General features: G+C 55.6%; 1 protein-coding gene across 5 annotated transcripts in view; it reads left to right on the top strand.

The window, feature by feature from the left end:
- RPS6KA2 (ribosomal protein S6 kinase A2) overlaps window positions 1-23,540 on the top strand; it is a 251,982-nt gene that overhangs the window by 146,336 nt on the left and 82,106 nt on the right. For all 5 annotated transcript variants that reach the window (XM_066248033.1, XM_066248036.1, XM_066248037.1 and 2 more), the window contains one exon: window positions 21,263-21,379. In XM_066248033.1, the coding sequence (XP_066104130.1) occupies window positions 21,263-21,379 (117 nt within the window). The remainder of the gene's footprint in view (window positions 1-21,262; window positions 21,380-23,540) is intronic.

Raw genomic sequence — 23,540 nt, 5'->3', positions numbered from 1 at the left:
CTGTGGGCTCCTACCTGGAGCCCGGTCACTGGTGTACTGGGTCGCGCCCACACGCAGGCCCACATGCTTGCCGAACGGGCAGTTTCAGTGCGTTTAGCTCACAGATAGCGATTTGTTCATTTCCAAGAACTAATTCATGTGTCATCCAGTCCTGTGAAGATTATGCAGAGTCAGAGGAAAGCTTATCAAACTGCTGTATCTTCATTAGAATTGACGTTGAAATCATTGTTGTTCTTCTAATTTTAGTATGTGTGTACGCTTGAGCTCTGTTTTCCCCAAGGGAGCTGTCTGACTGGAAGAGGTCAGCAAATGAAGATAAGTTGAATGAATTTCAAAGTAGCAGAAAGGTTAAAAAATACCATGAAGTATTTTTCCCAAACCTCCACATTCTTGTCCACAGCAAGTCGGGAAAATATTTAGGTTCTAAAACCAGCTTCTCCTCATACTGACACCTTTTATAGCTTTTAGTATTCAAAAGCATTTTTTCTGCCCCATAAATTGGATGCACCATGGCAATCCTTTCATAACGACCTCTAAAAGGTTTTTCTTAAAGCATTCTGCTTTTCCCGTTAAGCTGGAAATCACATCTAACGTTTTTAATAACAGAACTTTTATTACTGTCTGCTTCTAGTTTGGCACGTTTTCCATAGAGAGAAATGAATGCCTATTCCATCTTTTACGTGTTTATGTTACGCCAGGAATTCTGTAAAATTTTCATGTCATGCTGTAAAACTTGTGATAAAAAATAACTCTTCACAGATCCATGGACATCTGTAACTTGTGAAGCGTAATTCGCGCTTGTGAGAAGATTCCTGCGTACTCACCGCACCCAGGCCCTGACACCACATCTGCTAAGCAGGTGCGAACAGTCCGTGCGATGGATGGTCTAGCACAGGGGTCGGGAAGCGTTTTGGCTGAGAGAGCCATGAACGCCACATATTTTAAAATGTAATTCCGTGAGAGCCATACAATGACCTGTGTACCTTACGCATTATCCAATAAAAATTTGGTGTTGCCCTGGCCGGTTGCTCAGTGGTAGAGCGTCGGCCTGGCGTGCAGGAGTCCCAGGTTCAATTCCCGGCCAGGGCACACAGGAAAAATGCCCATCTGCTTCTCCTTCCTCTCTGTCTCTCACTTCACCTCCCGCAGCGGAGGCTCCATTGGAGCAAAGATGGCCCAGGCGCTGAGGATGGCTCTGTGGCCTCTGCCTCAGGCGCTAGAATGGCTCTGGATGCAACGGAGCGACGCCCCAGAGGGGCAGAGCATCGCCCCCTGGTGGGCATGCCAGGTGGATCCCGGTCGGGCGCATGCGGGAATCTGTCTGACTGCCTCCCCATTTCCAGCTTCGGAAAAATGCAAAAAAAAAAAAAATTGGTGTTGTCCCAGAGGACAGCTGTGATTGGCTCCAGCCACCTACAACCATGATGAGCGGTAGGAAATGAATGAATTATAATACATGAGAATGTTTTATATTTTTAACATTTTTTTATTAAAGATTTGTCTGAGAGCCAGATGCAGCCATTAAAAGAGCCACATCTGGCTCGCGAGCCGTAGGTTCCCGACCCCTGCTCTAGGAGATGGTGATTCTAAAAACACCTCACTTTGCTTAGACATTTGGTCTTGTCAGACGTGTCCTGGTCAAATGAAAAGTCTTTATTTCAAAAAGCCTGTGCCCCTAGCAGCCAGCCGAAGAGACCTGTAACCTCTGACGGCACAGCAGTTACATGGGCGGTGGTCTGCCTTCCCACGTCCCGTTCACTGGGCGCTTCCGCTCTGGCCGCCCCTGCTCAGCTGAGGTTCACGTGACGATTTCTCAGGGCTGTTCGGATCTAAACCAGCCTGTGCCTCAGCGCGATTCTGCGTCATTGACCTTGGCGGGTGACTTGGAGGTGTTCACAGTGCATTGCCCAGCGACCCACCAGCTGGAAGCCGGACTCTTGTCTATGAGCTGACCTCTGCTGATGTCCCTGCCTCGGTGTGTGGGAAGCACTGAATCCCACCTTGGAAGATAGAACCATGAGGGGGAGCAGCAGCGCCCCCCTGTGGGGCGGGAGTCAAGCTGGGGGGAGAAGGCCTGGGGACAGAGAGGCCCAGAGGACACAGCAGTGCCCCCCTGTGGGGTGGAGCAAGGTGGCCCCGGGAGTCCGGGGGTGGGGTGGGGCGGGAGCCGAGCTGGGGGGAGAAGGCCTGGGGACAGAGAGGCCCAGAGGACACAGCAGTGCCCCCCTGTGGCGTGGGGCAAGGTGGCCCCGGGAGTCCGGGGGTGGGGTGGGGCGGGAGCCGAGCTGGGGGGAGAAGGCCTGGGGACAGAGAGGCCCAGAGGACACAGCAGCGCCCCCCTGTGGCGTGGAGCAAGGTGACCCTGGGAGTCCGGGGGTGGGGTGGGGCGGGAGCCGAGCTGGGGGGAGAAGGCCTGGGGACAGAGAGGCCCAGAGGACACAGCAGCGCCCCCTGTGGGGTGGAGCAAGGTGGCCCCGGGAGTCCAGGGGGGGGTGGGGCGGGAGCCGAGCTGGGGGGAGAAGGTCTGGGGACAGAGAGGCCCAGAGGACACAGCAGCGCCCCCCTGTGGGGTGGAGCAAGGTGGCCCCGGGAGTCCAGGGGGGGGGGGGCGGGAGCCGAGCTGGGGGGAGGCGGCCTGGGGACAGAGAGGCCCAGAGGACACAGCAGCGCCCCCCTGTGGGGCGGGAGCCGAGCTGGGGGGAGAAGGCCTGGGGACAGAGAGGCCCAGAGGACACATTGTCCTGGGCACCTCGGAAGCTCAGGTGCCCTGTCCACCGTCCTGGTATGTGACCCTGCGGAAAAGTTTTCATGGTGAGAAAAGCAGATCATATTAAAAGTAGAATGGATCTTAATTTGCATTTCTCTGATGATTAGTGACATTGAGCATCTCTCCATATGTCCACTGGCCCTCTGCATGTCCTCTTTGGAGAGGTGTCGATTCAGGGTCTTTGCCCATTTTTTAATTGGATTGTTTGGGGGGGGGTTGTTTGTTTTTATTTTGGTGCTGACTTTTATGAATTTTTTTATAAATTTGGGATATTCACCTCCTATTGGATACATCGTGGACAAATAGCTCCTCCTTATTGGTAGGTTGTCTTTGCATTTTGTTGATGGCTTCATTTGCTGTGCAGAAACATTCTAGTTCGATGCGGTGCCATTTGTATATGTTTTCTTTTGTTTCCCTTGCCAGAGGAGACACATCAGAAAAACTATTACTTAGAGCAGAGTCAGAGAGTTTACTATTGCCTGTTTTCCTCTAGGAGTTTCATGGTTTTAGGTCTTCCGTTGATATCTTTAATCCATTTTAGTTTATTCTTGCATGTGGTGTAGGAAAGTGGCCTGGTTTCTTTTTTTTTTTTTTTCACGTATGTGTCTTGTTTCCCCAACACCATTGATGGAACAGACCCCTTATCCTACTGCCTCTTCTCGCCTCTTCTGTCATAGGTTAATTGACCATACAGGCATACGTTTATTTGTGGGCTCTCTATCCTGTTCCATTGATCTGTGTGCCCATTTTTATGCCAGTGCCATGCTGTGTTGATTACTATGGCCTTGAAGAGTACTTTAATGTCAGGTAGCATGGTGCCTCCAACTTTATTCTTGTTTTGAGAGATTGCTGTTGCTATTTAGGGTCTTTTGGTTTTCCATATAAATTTTAGAATTATTTGTTCTTGTTCAGCAGGGGGGAAAATGCCATTGTTGTTTCGACAGGAATTGTGTTGAATCTGTAGATTGCTTGGGGTAGTATGGACATTTTAACAATATTAGTTCTTTGTGTCCATGAGCATAGCACATGCACCCATTTATTTGTATCTTCTTCAGTTTCTTTCTTCATTGTCTTATAATTTTCCAAGTATAGGTATTTTTACTTCCTTGGTTAAATTTATTCCTAAGTATGTATTTTATGTTTTGCAATGCAAGTGTAAATGGGATTGCTTTCTTAATTTCTCTTTCTTATAGTTCATTATTGGAATATGAAAATGCAACCAACTTCTGAACATTTTGTATTCTGCTAATTTACTGAATTCATTTATCAATTCTGATTTTTTTTTTTTTTGGTGGGATTTTTAGGATTCTCTACATAGAATTTTATGTCTAAATTTTCTCTCAGTTCAACCTTCTTATAACTAGCAATGCAATGATAATGTATCTTTAATATTCACAGTAGAATTGCTGTCACCAAGCCCCTGACAGCATGACACTCTCACACCTCCCTCTGCTCACCCCTGTCCTCCCCAGAGGTCAGCACGCTGTCAGGTAATAAATAACCTGCCTTCTGTATGGGGCTTTGCTTCTCATTCTGTACAGAAAGCAGTGGTTGTCTACAGGGCTGGTTGTAACCTGGGTTTTATAATAACCTGACTCAGAAAGCAGAACACCACTGCGTACAGTTTACGGAACTGCATAAACTGATCCTGGTGTGTGTTCACAAAACCCTTCTGCGGACGTGGCCACATCCAGGGCCCTGGGCTGTCCAGCTGACCCGGCTCCTCATCGCATCACTTCTGCTGCATGTTCGTGACCTTTTATAGATCCCGCGTTCTGCATGAGAACAGCCATTTCCTTCCTCCTGGGCTTCCTCACTGAGTGCCAGGGTGACACAAAGAGGGGTTTGCATCTCTCCGGAGGCACTAGGGTCCAGTTTGGGTTTTAAACACAGAACCTCGCAAGTCCCACTGCTGCGTCTGTCTGCTGCGATACCCGGCTCCCTGGTTCTGTAGAGAAATGGGCCGGGGTACCTGGTGACAGTTCCCTGGGTCGGCCCCGAGGTCGGGACTGACAGGTCAGTCCTGGCTCCCGGCACGTCAGGAAGCGTCCTACCGGTGCAGGCGCAAGCTGTCTATCACCTGAGTGAAGGTCTGCTTTGCAAAGCCTCAGCTGCGTTGGAGGCTGGGGGCCGGGAGGAAGTGTTCCCGCCATCGCTGTTTTCAGAAGGAAGAGAGGACTGGGCTGTTGTAAGAGCGAAGACTCTTCCAACGCGTGCTTGGCCCTCTGTCCTCTGCCATTGCTAAGCTTCACTGTTGAAGGCCTCACCTCTCTGTGCTTTACGGACGAGAGGAGTAGAGTAGAGAAGGGCGTAGGTACTCACCAAGGTCATGCAGCTCGTGAACGTGAGCACCGGGGACCCAGGCCCCCCACCCCTGCCCCGTCCACAGGTCTAAGTGCTAGCGGGCTGCCTCACGCGATGAGGTGGGCCATCTGGACGCGCTGTTTGGGGAGGCCCTCATTCCTAAGACTGCTTAATTATAAACTTGAATCAGAGGGCGGCCCATCTGTGCGTGCGGCAGCCGCCCGTTCCCGGCAGGGGTGAAGGCTGGGTAGCACCTGCTTTCGGGGTCTGGAGCCCCCTCCTGGCTGAGTGTCTGGGGTCTGGAGCCCGGGGTCCAGCCCTGCCTCATCCTGGTTTTGACTTCAAGTCGCTCACTCCCATTTCCGGAACCCTTTTCTTCATCTGAAGTGACTATTGATTTCCCAGCAAGCTCCCTTCCACCTGAAAAATCTTCTTCTTCTCAGTCAATAGCGAGAATCCAATGTTCGAAGAGAGATGGTGAACTTTATTGATAAAGAGGCGATGGACCCATGCCTTTCTCTTTTGGTTCCTGTGAGCAGGAGTGTTTTTCTGAGCTCTTCACTCTTCTGTAAACCGTTTAACAACGAAGGCACGCAGGGAAGACAGTCGCTCTACTTCCATGGCGTCAGAATGTTGAGATAGTTCCAGATGTAGAGGATAAACAAAATCAACACTGAACTCATTGGCTAATCAGTCCATTACTGTTTAAAACAAATTGGCTTTTTTCCCCCTTCTCTGAAAATCCAATGTGTTTATCTCGCGGCTCGGGGAAGGAAGGGACGCCTTCTCACACCATTAACTTTTAAATTAGTTTTTGTTTTATGATGTGTCTGTCCTGAGTATAGAATCAGACATTGAACATGTTTATGTTGGAAAGTTGAAACACTTTCTTGTGCTCTGGTATTTATTAGCTAACATGTCGAAGTCACGGCAGCAGAATGCGAGAAAGTCGGGTCCCCCCTCCCTCCCACCACCCGACCTGAACGTGAGATTCCGGGGGACAGTCTGTCTTTCTGACGTGGGGACTGCTGCGTTTACTCTCCTGCTGGTTTTGATTCATGAGAGCCGAGTGAAGTGTGTGCCCTGTTTTGTGTCGAAACTCTCATAATGATCCTAACCCGGGGGTCTGTGGCGGGGGGCGGGGGTGTCCCGGGAAGTCCCATGTTCTGGGACACGTGTCGTGTGGTTCTCTGGGAAGAAGGTTCCAGGATTTCCTCGTGTCCTCGAGGGTTCTGTCACCGGGAGGGTTGCGATCGGGTGCAGGCCACCCCGCCCCCTCTGGTGCTCACTTAGAGCGGGGAGCATCCACAAGGGGGTGACCCCCGGACGAGCAGGTGGGCGCTCCGTCTGGCCAGGGCTGTCCTCTGCCCTCCAGGGGTCCCCGTGCCCACGCTGGCCCCTGGGCGCTCCAGCATGGAATGATGCCCCTCGGAGCTGTGCTGGTCCCCCGGGGAGGGTTAGGGAGAAGGAAGCAGGTCTCCCCGGGCCGTTATCTCTAACAGACCCTTGGGGAATTTAAGCTTGCCGCAGGCTTGCCCGAGAGAGGCAGGACGCCCCGTGCACACAGCACTGGTCTGCGAGATTCTGCGTGTTTCACGGTGGTGCTGTGGGTCAGCCCCGAGTGGACACCCCGGTTCGAACTGGATGGCACATGCTGGGATGTGACTCCGTCTGCTGCGGCTTCGACCCGGGCTCGCGTGGTTCCGTGAGCCCGAAAATTAACTGCACGTCATTGACAAGCGAGACGGTCGATGCTGAGAAAGCACTTTCTGTTTTAAGCTTGTTTCCAGGTGAAAATTTATTTCCTTACGAACCTTGTGCTGTTAGCCTATCGGCATTTTTTCATGGTTAACCTGTCCAAGCCTACCTGTGTTGAATTGGCACCCTGGGAAATGGACCACAATGAGTCGTTGCTCTGATGTCCCGGGGGGATGATGCCTCCCTCCCTATCTCTCTGGCTTAACTGCCATTCTGCCTTCTGGCATTGAGTCCCAGGTATGAATTTGAGGGTTACAGTCCCCATGTTGATCACTCATGCCCAGGGCCACATGGACAGTGGTCACCAAGGTTATGTGGAGACGTGTGGCTTGCAGTGGGGGACGGGCTTCTCATACTTGAGAAAGGACATCAGAAGCCACAATGGACGGAACCCACAGTCAGTGCAATTTTTTTTCTTTTCTTTTTTTTTTTCTGAAGCTGGAAACGGGGAGGCAGTCAGACAGACTCCCACATGCGCCCGACCAGTATCCACCCGGCATGCCCACCAGGGGGCGATGCTCTGCCCATCTGGGGCGTCGCTCTGTCACAACCAGAGCCATTCTAGTGCCTGAGGCAGAGGCCACAGAGCCATCCCCAGCGCCCGGGCCAACTTTGCTCCAATGGAGCCTTGGCTGCGGAAGGGGAAGAGAGAGACAGAGAGGAAGGAGAGGGGGAGGGGTGGAGAAGCAGATGGGCACTTCTCCTGTGTGCCCTGGCCGGGAATCGAACCTAGGACTTCCACACGCCAGGCCGACGCTCTACCACTGAGCCAACCAGCCAGGCCCAGTCAGTGCAGTTTAAGAGCCTGTCTTGTGGGGGGGCAGCAGCAGGTCCCCTGGTGCTCTGCAGTCTTCCCGACTTCCCTCGATATCTCTCCGTGGGTGCTGGACACGCCCGTTCACCTGGGCCCCTCAGGCGCTGTTTCCAGGCACCCACTCGGGCTCGCACATTCCTCCAGGACACGTGTCCACCGTCTGCTGCATGAGAAGGACTTTGTTTTGTGAGTCATGGAAATCAGAGGGAACACCCCTCTCACTCCGTCTGCTCCCGGGGACGTGACAAGCCATGTTCTCTGCAGCCCCACACTGCTGTGGTCCACCCGCTGTGTGACCTTGAGCCACCATGGAGTGTCTCTGGGCCCCGGTGAGTGCGGGAGAGGGGAGGCCAGCCGGTGCCCACCTGTCTCCGCCCTGCCTCTAACGAGGTAGAGCCCCTGTGAGCAGGCCTGAGGGCCGGAATAAATGAAACTCTTTTTGAAGGGCATGGTGACAGCCCAGATGGGTCAGGTGATGTTCAGAAACTGATGACACAGGTGAGGACTTGGGACAGATGATAAGGCATTGCACAGAGTTAAGAAGAAAGCCCATCATCCCCAAAGGCCATCGTCCCCGAGGGCCAGCCCTGCCCCTCATGCAGAGACAGACAGACGCTCTGGGCGTCTGGACGCAGCAGCCCCGGTGCCAGCCCTGACGCTGTCACGGGGACGAGGAGGTGGCAGCAGGCAGCTCCTCCACCGCAGACGTGGGCAGGCCCGACCTGAGGAGGAGAGACTGCAGCTGGGACAGCACGTGTGCACGGCGGTCCCTGTGGCGATGCCTGGCCGCAGCCCGTGCACACGTCCAGGGAGTGTTCCGGAAGCAGCACCTGTGCGGGCGCCCCCAGGGCAGGGCGGTTGTGAGAAGGAAGGTGGCCCGTCCTACACTAACGGGCGGTGACAAGGCCGAGGATACTGTGTCCCGGGAGCGGAGGAAGACGCCGGCTCTGCTCTGCTCACCCTGATGAGCACAGGCTGTCCCGTGTCTCAGACACAACTAGCCAGGACTCGGGGAAACCTTCCCATTCTCCGTCCCAACCCCGAGTTCCAGGTGTCTCTCAAGGCGCAGGTAGTGACCAGACCTGCCTGGCAGTGTCACGCCAACGTGAGGACGCCCCTCCCGGGGGCACCCCTCCTGCCTCCTGTCTGCAGGAACTCACGCACGGTGTCTCCTGCAGTGCTCCGAGGAGCCCAGGTCCCAGCACAAGCCTGCGTCCTCACACAGAGCTTGGAGTGCGCCTTCTTCAAGGGTGACCTGGTCTGGGGACCCGGCTGGTTTTCACACACCCGTCTGTCGGCCTGGTGCTGGACTCTCCTGGCCGAGCATTGACTGGCTCCTGGCATCAACTCCTGATGGAAATCCACCCTGTCTGGGACTGGTCACCCTCCCTGCGAGATCCCAGCACAGCTGAGGGCGGACAGCTGGTCCCAGGCGGTGGCCAGAGCACGGGGACAGGCAGGCTGGCTGTGCTGGAGCAGGCACTGTGTACACACCTGGCCGGCCGTACACTCACGGAGGTCTGGACGTCACCAAGCTGGCGACAGGCGATGCCTTACAGGTGTGCATGTCCCAGGGACCCACGAGCCAGAATACGACTCACGTCACCGCCTCTGAGAGAAGCTGGAAGAAAGACAAAGGCACAGCACAGAAGAGAAAACTCAGGACTTCCACCTTCTGGGCCAGTTCCTTCTCATCGTCGCAACCATCTTTCAGCATGGACGGTGAGCCTCTCTCCGCAATCCGAGTTCAATCACGCAGAATTGGTTGTCAGTTAAACTCCTGGGAGGGAGGTCCAGGGGGAGCCCATAGTCCCTCAGCAGGTGGCCAACCCGCCGACGCTCGTGCTGAAGCTGCTGCAGGCGTGGGGGGACCGTCTCAGGGGCGTGGGGGGACCGTCTCAGGGGCGTGGGGGGACCGTCTCAGGGTCTGCAGCTTTGATTTGCGCCCCACGCAGGTGGTGCACCCAGGTTCACGGCTCAGATGGGTTCTCGCGTGAGACCAGAACTGGCCTCTCCTAAACCCGTCTCCGCTGTTCAAGACGATTTTATACTGTACAGCAGGGGTGGTCAACCTTCTTATACCCACCGCCCACTTCTGTATCTCTGTGAGTAGTAACATTTTCTAACCGCCCACCGGTTCCACAGTCATGGTGATTTATAAAGTCGGGAAGTCACTTTACTTTATAAAATTTATAAAGCAGAGTTACAGCAAGTTAAAGCGTATAATAATAATTACTTACCAAGTACTTTATGTCAGATTTTCACTAAGTTTGGCAGAATAAATCTTTATAAAACAACTTACTATAGTTAAATCTTTTATTTATACTTTGGTTGCTTTGCTCCCTCCCACCATGAAAGCTGGAACGCCCACTAGGGGGCGGTAGGGACCAGGCTGACCACCACTAGGGGGCGGTAGGGACCAGGCTGACCACCACTAGGGGGCGGTAGGGACCAGGCTGACCACCACTAGGGGGCGGTAGGGGCCAGGCTGACCACCACTAGTGGGCGGTAGGGGCCAGGCTGACCACCACTAGGGGGCGGTAGGGGCCAGGCTGACCACCACTAGGGGGCGGTAGGGGCCAGGCTGACCACCACTAGGGGGCGGTAGGGGCCAGGCTGACCACCACTAGGGGGCGGTAGGGGCCAGGCTGACCACCACTAGGGGGCGGTAGGGGCCAGGCTGACCACCACTAGGGGGCGGTAGGGGCCAGGCTGACCACCACTAGTGGGCGGTAGGGGCCAGGCTGACCACCACTAGGGGGCGGTAGGGGCCAGGCTGACCACCACTAGGGGGCGGTAGGGGCCAGGCTGACCACCACTAGGGGGCGGTAGGGGCCAGGCTGACCACCACTAGGGGGCGGTAGGGGCCAGGCTGACCACCACTAGGGGGCGGTAGGGACCGGGTTGACCACCACTGCTGTACAGCAACATGAAGTGTGACTTTCGGGGGGGATTTTGGCAGGACACTCAGTTGCCTTTTCTCTTTTTACTCCTAGGGGTTTACTTGAGCCGCCTGAGGGAGGGGGAGGCATGGGACGATGGTATTGTTCTGCAAGGGGCAGTTTCTGTCTCTCAAACCTCCCCCCACACACACAATGTGGAGGTCCTGACGGGTCAGGAGGCTCTGCTGGTTTCTTGTGACCTTAGGCAGGAGCCGAAGGGGAAGAGAGAGTTATTCTAAAAGCAGACCTCTCCGCTGGGCCCGGGAACCTCCCGGGTCTCCGCGCGCTCCCTGCTGTGACCTCCCCCGGGCTGACTTGGTAAAACCCCCTTTAATGGGCCACAAGGTGTGAGATCAAGCAACCAAACCAACAGGTGTCTGCAACAGTGTTTGTTTTGTTTTGTTTTTGAAGAAATGAAGTGTGTGATCTTCTACCCTGGGGGAAAGTCGACCTAGGATGGCATTCTGATGTGCAGGCGGGGTGGCAATCCCAACTCGATGCCACCAAGAATGTTACGGCATCCCCTTTGAAAACATGCTCACGGCCCCACGGATGGCTCAGACGTGGACAGGCTCACAGAAGCACCGCCCTCCCCTGGGCACCCTGGCTGGCTGAAACCAGAGCTGCCCCTCGGGCCACACGGGAAGGAAAGGTGAGCTCCGGCCACGGTGAGCGGATACCCGGGAGGCGACCTTCATCGGGCGACCTCGGGGAAACAGGCAAGATTTTCCCCAGCGGAAAGTTCCCAGGTTTCCATCCATCCGCTGGGACGATGCGTGTGCGGGAGAGTCCGCGTAAGAATTCCTGCAGCAGGAGAAATATTCGAAACACTTCATGCTCAAGTGCAGGTGCGAGACGGACCCCCGAAAGGAAGACAGAGCCCTCGAGACCTTTGTCATCTTTTCCTTCCCTTCGGAAACTGTCTGAGATGGGAGGAGAGACCAGGAAGAGAGGGCCACGTGGGATGGACGCAGATAGCCTGCGTGATACAGAATGTATGAAACGAGAAGCGGCTCCCTGTGACCTGTCAGGCACTTGGCTGGTCTCCCGCACCTGGCAGACCCCGGGGTTGGCCGTGAGCCCTGAGGGAAAAAAAGGGAGAGATGCCCTGGGCTGCCCTGGTCCTTCCAGAGTCACCCAGGACATGTCACCAGGAAACACGGGGCAGCCAGACACTGTTGGGGGGGGCAATGAGGCACCCCCCTCCCAGTGGGAGACCTTAGAGCCGACCTCTGATCTGATCATTGGCAGAGAGCTTCTGATAACACAGCGAGGAGGAGACCGGGATGGCAAGAGGCGAGGAAAATGGGTCTAATTACTATGTAAAGTGGATTTTGAGTTGTTGTTTTTTTTCCTGGGAAATGTTAATTGTCTGCTTCTCTAAGTAGATCAGTGTCCTTAGGAAACAAGGCAGGAGGCAGAACAGAATGTGGCCAGTGACTCACCGCAGGGCCCCCCACACTCTGCACACAGGGTCCTGGCCACCCGACAGAGATCCTCAGAGCTTCAGCTCCCTGGGGTCCCTTTCTAAGGCCACCGCTCCTGGGGAGGGGGCTCCACCCTCAAGACCTAATCGCCCCCAGAGACCCCACATCCTACACCCTCACATGGGAGTTGGGGCTCCAGGTATGGATCTGGGGGGACTCACACCTGCAGGCCATGGCCTTCGTCTCTGGAGGCCAGCACCCCTCCAGCCCTTTCTTTGTTTGAAGGGGCGGCCTTGCTCTGTGGGACTGTCCTCTGTGCACGTGGAGTCTCAGATAGTGAAGCGCTGGGGCAACGCCTCCTGACGAGACACGCTGGGCACCCCGAGGGAAGAAGGACATCCTTCTCCCCCTGTAAAGCCTGCCAGTGTCAGCGAGAAAGGCCAGTCTCCCGGCTGTTCCTGGTCCAGGCCGTCCCGGCTCGTTCGAGTTCTGACTGCTGAAGAAATCGTAACCCTGACTTCATGTACGAGCAGGCGTTTCCTGCCGGCCGGCCCTCTTGAACGTGGACTCTAGCTGCACAAGAGCCCTAAACCCACATGGAGCCCGGTTCTGTAAATTTCCAAGTTATTTCTGTAAAATTCATGACTGCTTCTCATTAGATGGGCCCTGAGCGTCCGTGCAATTTTTGTACTTTTAACACTTGCCGTTAGGTTGTTGGTGGTGTCAGGAGCGTCGCCTCACCTGCACGTCACAATCCCGGCTACAGTCGCTGTGTCACCTCACCTGTACGTCACAATCCCGGCTGCCGTCAGCTTCACCTGGGGTGGGGGTGGGGGGTCACACTGCTTTTCTTCAAAAAGAAAACTGTTACAGACAGCGTGTTGGTTTGGTTGCTTGATCTCACGTCCCCTGGGCCAGAAGAAGCCCTCACTGTCACCGGAGGGCTGCCCTGACTCAGTTGTCCTGAGCTCCCCTCCCCCACACGGGATGCATGTCCCAGGCATAGGGTGGAGCAGACAGTCCGGGGTGGGGGGTTGTTCCCTCAGCAGCGCCCCATCTGGCCAGGACCCTTTTACATCCCGTTTTCACAACAGAAGGAGGCAGGCTGAGCTTCGTGTCACCGTCGACCCCATACAGCTGGCCTGGCCGTCTGGGAGCGAGGTGGTCCTGCGGCTGGGATCGAGAGTGGGAATCTGAGGAACTGGTGAAAACGTCAGCTCTGCCCCCTGTGGAAGGGGCAGCAGGGACTTCCCGGGGTGGTCCTGCGGCTGGGAGTGGGAGTGGGAATCTGAGGAACTGGTGATAACGTGCAACTCTCCCCCCTGTGGAAGGGGCAGCAGGGACTCCCCAGGGTGGTCCTGCAGTGGGAGTGGGAGTGGGAATCTGAGGAACTGGTGAAAACGTGCAGCTCTGCCCCCTGTGGAAGGGGCAGCAGGGACTTCCCGGGGTGGTCCTGCGGCTGGAGTGGGAGTGGGAATCTGAGGAATCGGTGAAAACGTGCAGCTCTGCCCCCTGTGGAAGGGGCAGCAGGGACTTCCCAGCAACCGTCATTTCAGTAGTTCCAGGATAGGAAGAAACTGGGTCAGCTCTGCGGGCAGGAGCTGAAACCAGACACAGGAACTGCATCACCTGCTTCAGTGACGGCAGCTTAAGGACCGCACGAGACCTTTCCATGCAGTGCATGTGCTCACCTGCATGCGCACACGCATGCACACGCATGCATAGATGCATATGCATGTGATCACATGTACCTGCGTGCACATCCCACACACACATCACATGTGAGCATACACAATCACACACGATGCACATGTGAACACACGTATGTGCGTGGACACACACACGGGGCTTGGTACCATCGCAGCACTGCTTTGGGCAGCCTGCCGGCAGGAGCTCCTTCCCAGCCAGGACTCGTTTCCCACGAGCAGACGTGGACCTGAGCCATGTGCTCCGTGGGTCAGGTCTGGGCAGCAGCCACAGGACGGCGCATCTCTGTGGGGTGTATGTGCCCAACACTCCGAGGCTGCCATTCTGGACAGCAGCGATGACGGGCTGGTTTTCTTTTTAAAACACATCAGCTTCTCCTTGCCCCAGAAGTCAGCCGAGCCGGGTTAGAGCAGTGTGTGCCCGGCGTCTGGCTCAGGGACGGTGTCAGCCGTGGGGTGGTAGGCGTGTGAGTCAGGGCGGGCCGCCGCAGAGAGGCGGGACTGTGCTTTGGGAGGGTCCTTCCTGCTCTGCCCAGGGTGCCGGTGGCCCAGAAACACCCACCAGTGGTTGCCAGTCTGTTTAAATGGACCCAGTTCCTTGTAGGTATTGTCTTGTACCAACGGGTTCAACTGAAAATAAAGGTGTGAGTCAGCATGAGCGAGTGGTCAAGGCGCTCTCACTCGATGCCGACAGCACGTGAGCTCAGCGACCGTGAAAAGTTAAACCCAGCGATACTGTCAGTGTGCTCGTGCCGGAACAACTCTGGGACCACTCAGACCCGGAACCATTAGTGCAGCCTGGTGGACGCATGGCAGAGCTTGACCACAGAGCTAGCGGAGACAGCCACTGAGCTGTCACCAGGCCCGGGGATCACGTGCAGCGGTGGGTCCGTCACTGCCGCCGCCTGGAATTAAGAATGAGTCGTCTTTGTGCGCAGGAAGTGAGAGTCCGCTCAGTAATTCAGAGTAATATCCTCAGGTTCTGCTACACAGTTTGGGCATCCTGCCAGGGCCTCAGAGACGTTCTCAGGGTTTTTCTCCATCCCTCAAGCCCGTGGCAGACACAGCATGCGATCTCCGTGTGGAGCAGAGTGCCTGGAATTGTGGGACAGGGCTGAAGCATTTTGGCAACACTCCAAGCTCAGATTGACTATTTAAAAGGCTTATGAACCCCAGGCGGTTGGCTCAGTGGTAGAGTGTCGGCCTGGCGTGCAGGAGTCCCGGGTTTGATTCCCGGCCAGGGCACACAGGAGAAGCGCCCATCTGCTTCTCCACCCCTCTCACCCTCCTTCCTCTCTGTCTCTCTCTTCCCCTCCCGCAGCCGAGGCTCCATTGGAGCAAAAGATGGCCCGGGCGCTGAGGATGGCTCTGTGGCCTCTGCGTCAGGCACTAGAATGGCTCTGGTTGCAACAGATGGGCAGAGCATCGTCCCCTGGTGGGCATGCCGGGTGGATCCTGGTCGGGCGCATGCAGGAGTCTGTCTGACTGCCTCCCCGTTTCCAACTTCAGAAAAATACAAAATAAAAATAAATAAAATAAAAGGTTTATGATTTCTTTGAATTCAAAAATCACATATAACGCAGACCTGATTCCAGGAGGTGTGGACAGCTCCCGAGCTGTGCTGCAGGTCACAGGGAGGGCCGACTGTCATCACGTGGGCACGGCCATGCACGCATGTGGCTCTGCAGACACACGCTGTAAGCAGGGCATCCATGGAATGCCAGCCGTGAGCGTGTTTCTGAGCTGCCCGTGCCGTGTGCACCGCTCCCACACAGACGCTCACGGAGCGAACGCTGCACCAGGCGCTGGGGGGGTGGGAGGATGCCGCTGAGGACATGTGTTCACACATGGGGATGGTGGGGGAGCTGGCTGGTCGTGGAACTGACCCCGTGCCCACCCTAAGCGTGGATTCTGGTTTCCCGGTGGAGCATTCGCGGGGTCAGCGAGCTTCTTTCAAATCACACCACACGGGTCACCGGATGACCAGGAACTTAGGCAGGGTGTCCATCTGCTGACCAGATTCCTCCACGGGCCCCACGGTGAATCTTTCGGGGTTGGGACAGCAGTGGCCATGCTGATGGCTGTGAGCTGCCTAGTAAGAGAGTCCAGGAGGACCCTGGGCTGTGTAAGCCAACTCAGTTCACTTTCTTGGGTAAGAGAGAGAGGAAGCAGCATCCCTGGGCTGACGAGACATTTCCTGCAGCCGGGCAGTGTGTCGAATGCATCCGTAGTCCGTGTCTGCAGTCTGTCCACAGAATCAGCAGTGCTGGGCAGGTCCTTGCCCCTTGACCCAGGGACAGTGTGTCACACTCTGGTGTCCAGGGCTGCTGTCTCCTGTCTGGTGCTGGGCAGGTCCTCGCCCCTCGACCCGGGGACAGCGTGTCACACTCTGGTGTCCAGGGCTGCTGTCTCCTGTCTGGTGCTGGGCAGGTCTTCGCCCCTCGACCCGGGGACAGCGTGTCACACTCTGGTGTCCAGGGCTGCTGTCTCCTGTCTCGTCTCACCCAGTGCTTCCCTGCTGGTTCCCACCCCTCGTCCTTCCTGCTTCCCGGACCCCTGGTTTTGTGGAGGACTGACTCTTTAATAAAGCCACCTGGTTTGGGCCCGTGCAGCCAGCCTGACTGCCCCCCATGGGGCATGGTGCCCATCCCGAGTGGCTCTGCCCATGTTTAGCCCACGAGGGCCAGAGAGGAACCCTCTGTAGAAACATAGTAGTTTCCCGGGAAATGGCTGGACAAGTGAGGCTGGTCATATAATTTCGTTTCACATTTGCTCACAACCGTGAAGGCGGGCGATGCAACGTGTGAAGGGCAATTTAAAGAGCAGAGAAGATGCTGGTGTCCTCTGGCCACTGCTTCCTCACACCTTCCTGAGGCCGCTGACCGGGGTCTGGTCTGGGAGTCAGGACACCGGAATGTGCTCGTGGCTTGGCTGCCTACGTTCCCTGGAAGAGTCCCCCAACCTGTCTGAGGGGAGAAGGTCTCTTCCTGTTCCCAGAATCTGCGGTCCGAGTGTCCAGTGGTTCTCGCCTCACATTGGTCATCTCTCCTGTGTGCAGAACAATGCCCACTAGGACTGGGATTGCACATGTGGCCTCTGGTGCCGTAGCAACAAAGACCCGTGGGCCGCAAGCAGTCAAGAGTTAGAGGGTGACTGTGCAATGTTGGGGGGGCAGGCAGTGGGGGTGCTTCCGCCCACCCTCCCACAGGGACCCTGCAGGAGTGGCTAAAGCCACATCAAAGTCTCTCCTGTCCACTCGGAAAGCGTCCCTGAGCTGCTGTTTCGAGCAGTGCCACCGGCGAGGTGGGTGTGGCAAGCCCTCTTGCTCAGAGTGATGGAAAGTTCTGGATAAAATATTTAAATGCTGCGTGTGTTGGGAAGTTGGCCGGAGATGCTGAGACCCAGACCTGTGCTGGAGGGAGAAGCCAGGGTGTGAAGACAGTGGACACTGACTTCCTCCAGGAGGGCAGTGGACAGAGCTGGTGACATTGGGGTTGGTGAGCTCACAGCCTCACAGGTGACCAGTCCCCACTGGCCCCAGGTGGGCCTCTTACTCACCTGTCCCTGGGCTCCCTGGGCTCCCTGGAAAGTGATATCCTACGTGGGAACCAGTGATTTCTGGAATGACCCAGCACCATGCTTTTTTCACTTGCCCAAGTTTTATCTTCTGTGCCTTTATCATTCCTGTTTCCCAAGTTTTGACTTGTATTTACTTTTCATGACCGGGAAGCCCAGGAGTCAGAACAGAGGGTGTCACTCTGGTGACTGTGGCGTGATAGGAGAAGACGGCTGTGACTTGCGCCCTCTGGGACCTGTCTTCATCGTCTCTGCCACTCACCAGCCTCTCGCGGCACCTTCTGGATACCAGCCAGGGACTCCTGCAACCAGGCAGCGCTTCAAACACGGTCCAACAGGGATTTAAATACTCACCGTCACCTATTATCCTATACACACGTCACGTGAGCGATTTGCTTCCCCAGTTTTTATCTCACGTTAGGACATTCTTGAAACCCTTGCTTGTGAAGCAAGCCCCTGGCCCTGGGACCAGCCTCTTCCCCCAAATTTCCCAAGATATTAAAAAAGAAAACCCGCTCACAGGAGTTCTGGTAGAAACTGAACGTGCACCGCCGTACGGTGAGGATGTAGGGACAGAGTTTATTTTCTTAAGAGGATGTTGTTAACGTCCTCAGAGTTCTAGATGAAATGACCTGCCCCATAGAACAGAGAAGGCATTTCTTTCAAAATGAGGCACGGGTCGTATTTTATTTCTTAGTTGTCCTTTGGCTCTGTAATGATGAAACGCAGAAGGAAATAGGACCGTCCCGTCTGGACACAGATGCAGACACACTGGGCATGCTCCCCTCTCCGCCTCCTTCCGGGTGTTTTCTAGACACACAGACCCCGGCGGTCAGCACGGATTCCAGACCCTTTTTCCTTCTTTAAGAAACGTTCTTGAGAAAGAGAAGAACGAGGTATCCTCAGGCAAGTTCCAGCCAAAATGTCAGTACGACGGCAGAAGTGCCCACATCTACGGTGTGACGTGCTCGGCTCTTCTGGGCGCAGCCGGGAGTCTTTGCCGTGGGAGACCTGGCTGAGCTCAGTAGGAGATGAACTGCATCACGGCTTTGTCCGGGAAGAACCCTGAGGGTTCACGCCGCTCTCAGGGGTGAAATTCAGTGGTGCGTCGACAGCGAGAATCTACACACAACACCCGCAGCGTTGAGGGAAGCGTGTCGAAACCTCTGATTTGAAAGGCGAAGGCACAGACTCGAGAAGGTGAAGTTCGGAAAAGGAGTTGGGGCGGGAGGACCGGGAAGTGGGCAGCGGAGGTGCTGACCCTGATGTTCCCAGAAAGGCGTGGAGCCAGCTTGCTAGGTGGGCGTGCCGGGCACAGCGGTGCCAGGGGGTGTCCTGACTCTGTAGGGTGTGACGCTGGGTGCTGGGAGCCCCGGGCTCCCGCTGTGAGAACGCGCCCACCAGAGCTGGACAGACCTGTCTGATGTCACAGAGGGTCACAGAGGCAGAGAGGGGCCCTCTGGGGCCCCAACAGGTTGAGTGACCTCCTTGCTCCAGTTCTGGGTCTTCGAACCTTCAAACAGAGTGGTCGAAGGGTAGGAACGGAGATCTCCGGGGCTGACCACACGCGTGCTGCTCCGTGGGCTGAGGGCAGTGGGCCAGCAGGTGAGCCACGTCACCCGCGTCCTTGACCCTTTCATCGGCCCCACACTCTCTCCCCCTCTCCCAGCCCCATGCCTCCGGGGCGGTGTTGAACGTCACCTCTTATTCAGCAGTGTGACTGTGAACGCGGTCACATTCCCAAAGTCACAGAGAGATGTGATCAGGTGGATCATCACCTTCCTCATAACACGGGTGCTGCGTTACTGCAGCTGCGTGGTTGGAGTTATTTCAGGAGGGGTCTGGGGTTCTGGATGACCGCTGCGGGCGGAGGGCAAGGGACGGTCACAGGCTCGTCGCCAGGGAAGTCCTGTATTTACAGGCACGGGGCATTTTATTCTCCTTCAAGTGACTTTCCATTCCTTGCTCCAGTGGAGAGGGAGGGCGTGCGTGTCTCTGGGGGCTCAGAGAGCTTCCGGCCATTTTTCTAAGTGGGAGATCACGCCTGCGGCCGCCACACTGGGTCCAGTTCTCCCGTGGAAATCACGGTGGTGCTGCGGAGAAGCGGAGGTGTCCACTTTCCTCTGCCTCTCCCTGATACAAATGGGGAGACCTCCCCCCAAAAGCTGCCCAGTCTCCAGTGGCCAGTGGGGTCCAGCAGTCCCAGAAAACTGCGGGTAGAAGCTTGTAGGTTTTTCCAAATGGGATCTCCACCCCAAACTTGACCTACGTGGAGCGTCCACAGCCACTGTCTTCTGAGCTCATACTGACCTCACAAGCTCACACAGGGATATTCACCCAGGCTGGAATCATTGCTTGTTTTTACAAATTTTTTTTAAAAAAAGCCTGACCAGGCGGTGGCACAGTGGATAGAGCATCAGACTGGGAAGCAGAGGACCCAGGTTCGAAACCCCAAGGTCGCCGGCTTGAGCACAGCCTCATCTAGTTTGAGCAAGGCTCACCAAGCTTGAGCCACTCGGTATGCTGTAGCCCCCCAGTCAAGGCACATATGAGAAATCAATCAATGAATAACTATGGTGTCGCAACGAAAAACTGATGATTGATGCTTCTCATCTCTCTCCCTTCCTGTCTGTCACTCTCTCTGTCTCTCTCTGTCTTCATCACAAAACACACACACACACTGCTTTTACAAAAAATGGTAAATACTCCTTGAAGATGAGAGCGTTCCAGGTCTGCCCTTTAACTCTTAAAGAAAGAGAAGGTAACAGCTCAGCGGCCGACCTGCCCAGTGAGGTTTTACAGCACGTCCTGCTCTCCGCTTTGAGGGGTGGTTGATCTTGGTTACCAGGAGGTAAAATCAAACCCCTTTTAACTTCTGAGAAGCTAGGTTTTTCAAATGTCTCAGAGACCACCGTAACATGAATTATTGCTGCTACGATTCCTCTGGGAAATATTCGCTCTTAGACTCACATACCAGCAGGACACGACGCGTCCATGAGTGGAGGGAGACCCCACTCTGACACTCGGGCTGCGTAACCTCAGTTGAGATAAACTGCCACTTTGTATGGTTTTTCAGGAGATAAAAAATAATAACAACATATGAAATGTCCTGCGTGCCCAGAACACAACGTGCATGTCATTACAGGTCGCTAGTTTTTGGTATTTTAGAGTTTCTCAATCAGCCCCTTCTGACGTTTTCCCGATGCCCAGCCGGGTGCCAAAGCCGTGCCCCGGGGTGAACAGTCCGTTGGCCAGACGGACAGCATGGGAGTCTCAGAGGAGCACAGACATAAATTCAGGGCCCAGTCAGGCTCCGATGTCGGGGAGCACACTGTCTCTCCAGGTTTCCTGTTCCCAGCAGCTGACACCTGCACAGACAGCCCAGCCCTGTGCCCGTGACGCGGTACGTCTCTGGGGACAGGAAGTTCTCTGGAGAAAATTTCTGATGATTTCTGTCAGTGGTTCCATTGAACGATCAGGGGCTTTTTCTTTTCTGCTGAGAAATCTCTGCTTCTTCTGCAACGCCACCTCTAGGGTGGCGAGCCACATTCTTGGTAGAAACATCCGGGACGGGGTGCCTGAGGCCTGAGGAGGAGACCTCTGTGTTCCACAAACTGCTCCCCCCCCCCCCGTGCGCCTGCCACGGACCCTTCTGAGAGGCAGTGTGGACAGTAAAACAAATTCTCAGGGTCCTCTTGTCCCCTGCTTTCCGTGTCCTTCCCCGTCCAGCCTTTTGTCCGCACTGTCCAGAGGCAGAGTGGACCTCACTGAGAGACCCTTTCCATCTCCGTGAGATGCTGGTCAGACCCCAGGACGGAAGAGCGAGGCCCCCCACCACGGGCACTGATGGAGCCGTTGGCAAAGTACCCAAGGGGCTGAGGCCGTCACTTCCGTGTAGAGCGACACCGTGGCGGAGTCCCGGGCCCCCAGGGTCGGCAGGCTCACCGAGTGTCACTGCTCTCTTGCAGGAAGAAGGCATCGTCAAAGAGATTGACATCAGCCACCATGTGAAGGAGGGCTTCGAAAAGGCCGACCCTTCCCAGTTCGAACTGCTGAAGGTCTTAGGACAAGGATCCTACGGAAAGGTAAGTTCATCTTCAGCTCCCTCTGAGCGAGTCCTGTTCCCCCGTGGCGGGTCCCCCCCATCTCAGGGCGGAGCGCTCGGATGTCCGGTGATGAGGAGGTGGTGGAGGTGACCCCCAAACACAGCGGGAGCATGGCCCCCTGGCTGAGGGAGTGGAGTTCACAGGTGATCTTCTCCTGGCGGGGGTCCCGTGCTAAGTGAAACCCACACAGGCGTCAGGACTGTGGCCTCACTTTGCACGGCTAGAATTTTGTCACCACAGAGCTGTGCAGAGCGGGGGCTGCAACCCCAAGAACATCACACACATCTTTTCCTCTTGTAGTGGCTTCCTTCCCCCGGCTGTGACGTGACCATCGTGGTGAGTAGGTTATTGAGCTGTAGCCAATGAGTCCTTCACAGGTCTGGTTTGGTTTTTGAAGAAAGGAAAACTAAGAGAAGAAGAAGCAAAGAAAAAGGGAGATGGTGCCCTTGGAGGGTCCCTCAGGAGTCGGGGAGGCGGGGGCCAGTCCTGGCTGCCCCCCCCCTGCACGTCACTTGCACATTCTGCCCCTTGAAACGTCTGTAACGTGGGGATAATACACACCACTCCGTGCAGTCACCCTGTGGACATCCCACGTGAACCCCTTCCCACTGTTGCCAGGCTGTGTCTCTGCCCGGAGCTGTTCGGCTTTTCCTGTTTACCTTGAAAACACATGGAAGTGAATTCCCATCAGGAAGTGAGAGCTAGCTGGGTCTTTATACTCAGGACACGTCCGTGGACAGCAGGGTGTCTGCAGATCTCCTCCGTGTCAGGGACATGTGAACACGTGAATTGCCCGGGGCAGTGCCTCCTCTCTGCGCCCTGGTGTGACTGGCAGGATTGGACTGACCCAGACGGCATGCTCGTAGACCAGGGGGTGGCCCTGAAGCCACCGTCTCCCGGACAGTGAGCAGAGCGGGGTCCCGTAGGGCGTGTGGACCCTCGCCACGCCGGCCCCTTCCCCACAGGACTGGGTACCTTGGCGAAACCCGGCCCCTGGTGGGTGCGTGTTGGATCTATAGTGTGGTCGTGCTGCTCTGGGTAATCGCCTACCGAGCACGAAATGTGATTGTTTGGGAAATGTATCTCTTGGCGTTCTCAGAAGGTAGAATGTGTTTTTCTTCCCTCTTTTCCTCCCCCCCCCCCCCCCCGGAATGTGGTAAAGACCGTGTTTACACTAAGGTAGACACAAGCCCGTTAGTTTGAACTGTGCCAGGACCAGGACTAGAATCGTGTGGCTTGCGGAAATGGCCGTTTGTTGTGGGGCACAGGTGTTTGTGGGGAGTCAGGACTTCCGTCTCCCAGGGAAGCAGCAACACTGCTTCCTGTGGTGCTGGGAGACCCCAGGGTTTGTTAGAAATGAGGTGGGGGGCACAATCCTTTCCCCAAGGACCCCGATCGCGACATGGACACAGGTGGAGGGCCCCCTCCTCTGCCTTCAAAGGTGCTGCCCGCATGTCTGTTTCTTAAGAATGAATTCGGCCATCGTTGGAACGTGGTCAGCCAAGTCCCTCCGTCTGTCCTGAGGGACGAGGCCCAGGGGGCGCTGCCCAGGTGATGGCTGCTTGTCGTCACCGAGGGACTCTTATTTGGTGTGATGCCACCTGCATGTCAAGGTGCTGGTGGCACAGAGGTGGGACAGGGCTCCCTGAGCTCAGCGGGACACAGACGGAGGCTCCAGGGTTCATTCTGAAAACTGACAGAACAAACGCAGATAGAAAACGACCTTTTTTTTTTTTTTTTTAACGCATCTGGGACATTTTTTTTTTTAAAGAAGAAAAGGTCTTTTCCAAGTCCTTCCAAATTTCAAATTTTGCATTTCAGTTTTGCTTTAAAAAAGCAACCCTTCTTCGAAAAGCAACCAGAGGCATAAAATGGTGTTTGGCAGAATCAATCCTCGTGGGACGGCGGGTGACCTGGGAGGACGCACAGCGCTTCCTCAGGCCACAGTGACACGCGGAGCCCACAGGTGCCGCTCAGGAGACAGTAACGAGCAGAGAGACCGGAAGACGGAGGCGGTGGCAGCGCCCACGGACCTTTCACCTCCGTGATTGGCCTCACGCGCGCTTGACCACCCCTGGCGTTTGGGGTCAGCCGGGTCCGTGCCTCTGCTGAGGGTGGAGGGGAAGGTCAGGGCGCCTGC

This window comes from Saccopteryx bilineata, chromosome 12 (genome assembly GCF_036850765.1).
Source record: "Saccopteryx bilineata isolate mSacBil1 chromosome 12, mSacBil1_pri_phased_curated, whole genome shotgun sequence".
NCBI classification, from domain to species: Eukaryota; Metazoa; Chordata; class Mammalia; order Chiroptera; family Emballonuridae; genus Saccopteryx; species Saccopteryx bilineata.
The sequence above is the reverse complement of the archived record's forward strand: the minus strand, read 5'-3'. Positions and strand labels throughout refer to the sequence as shown.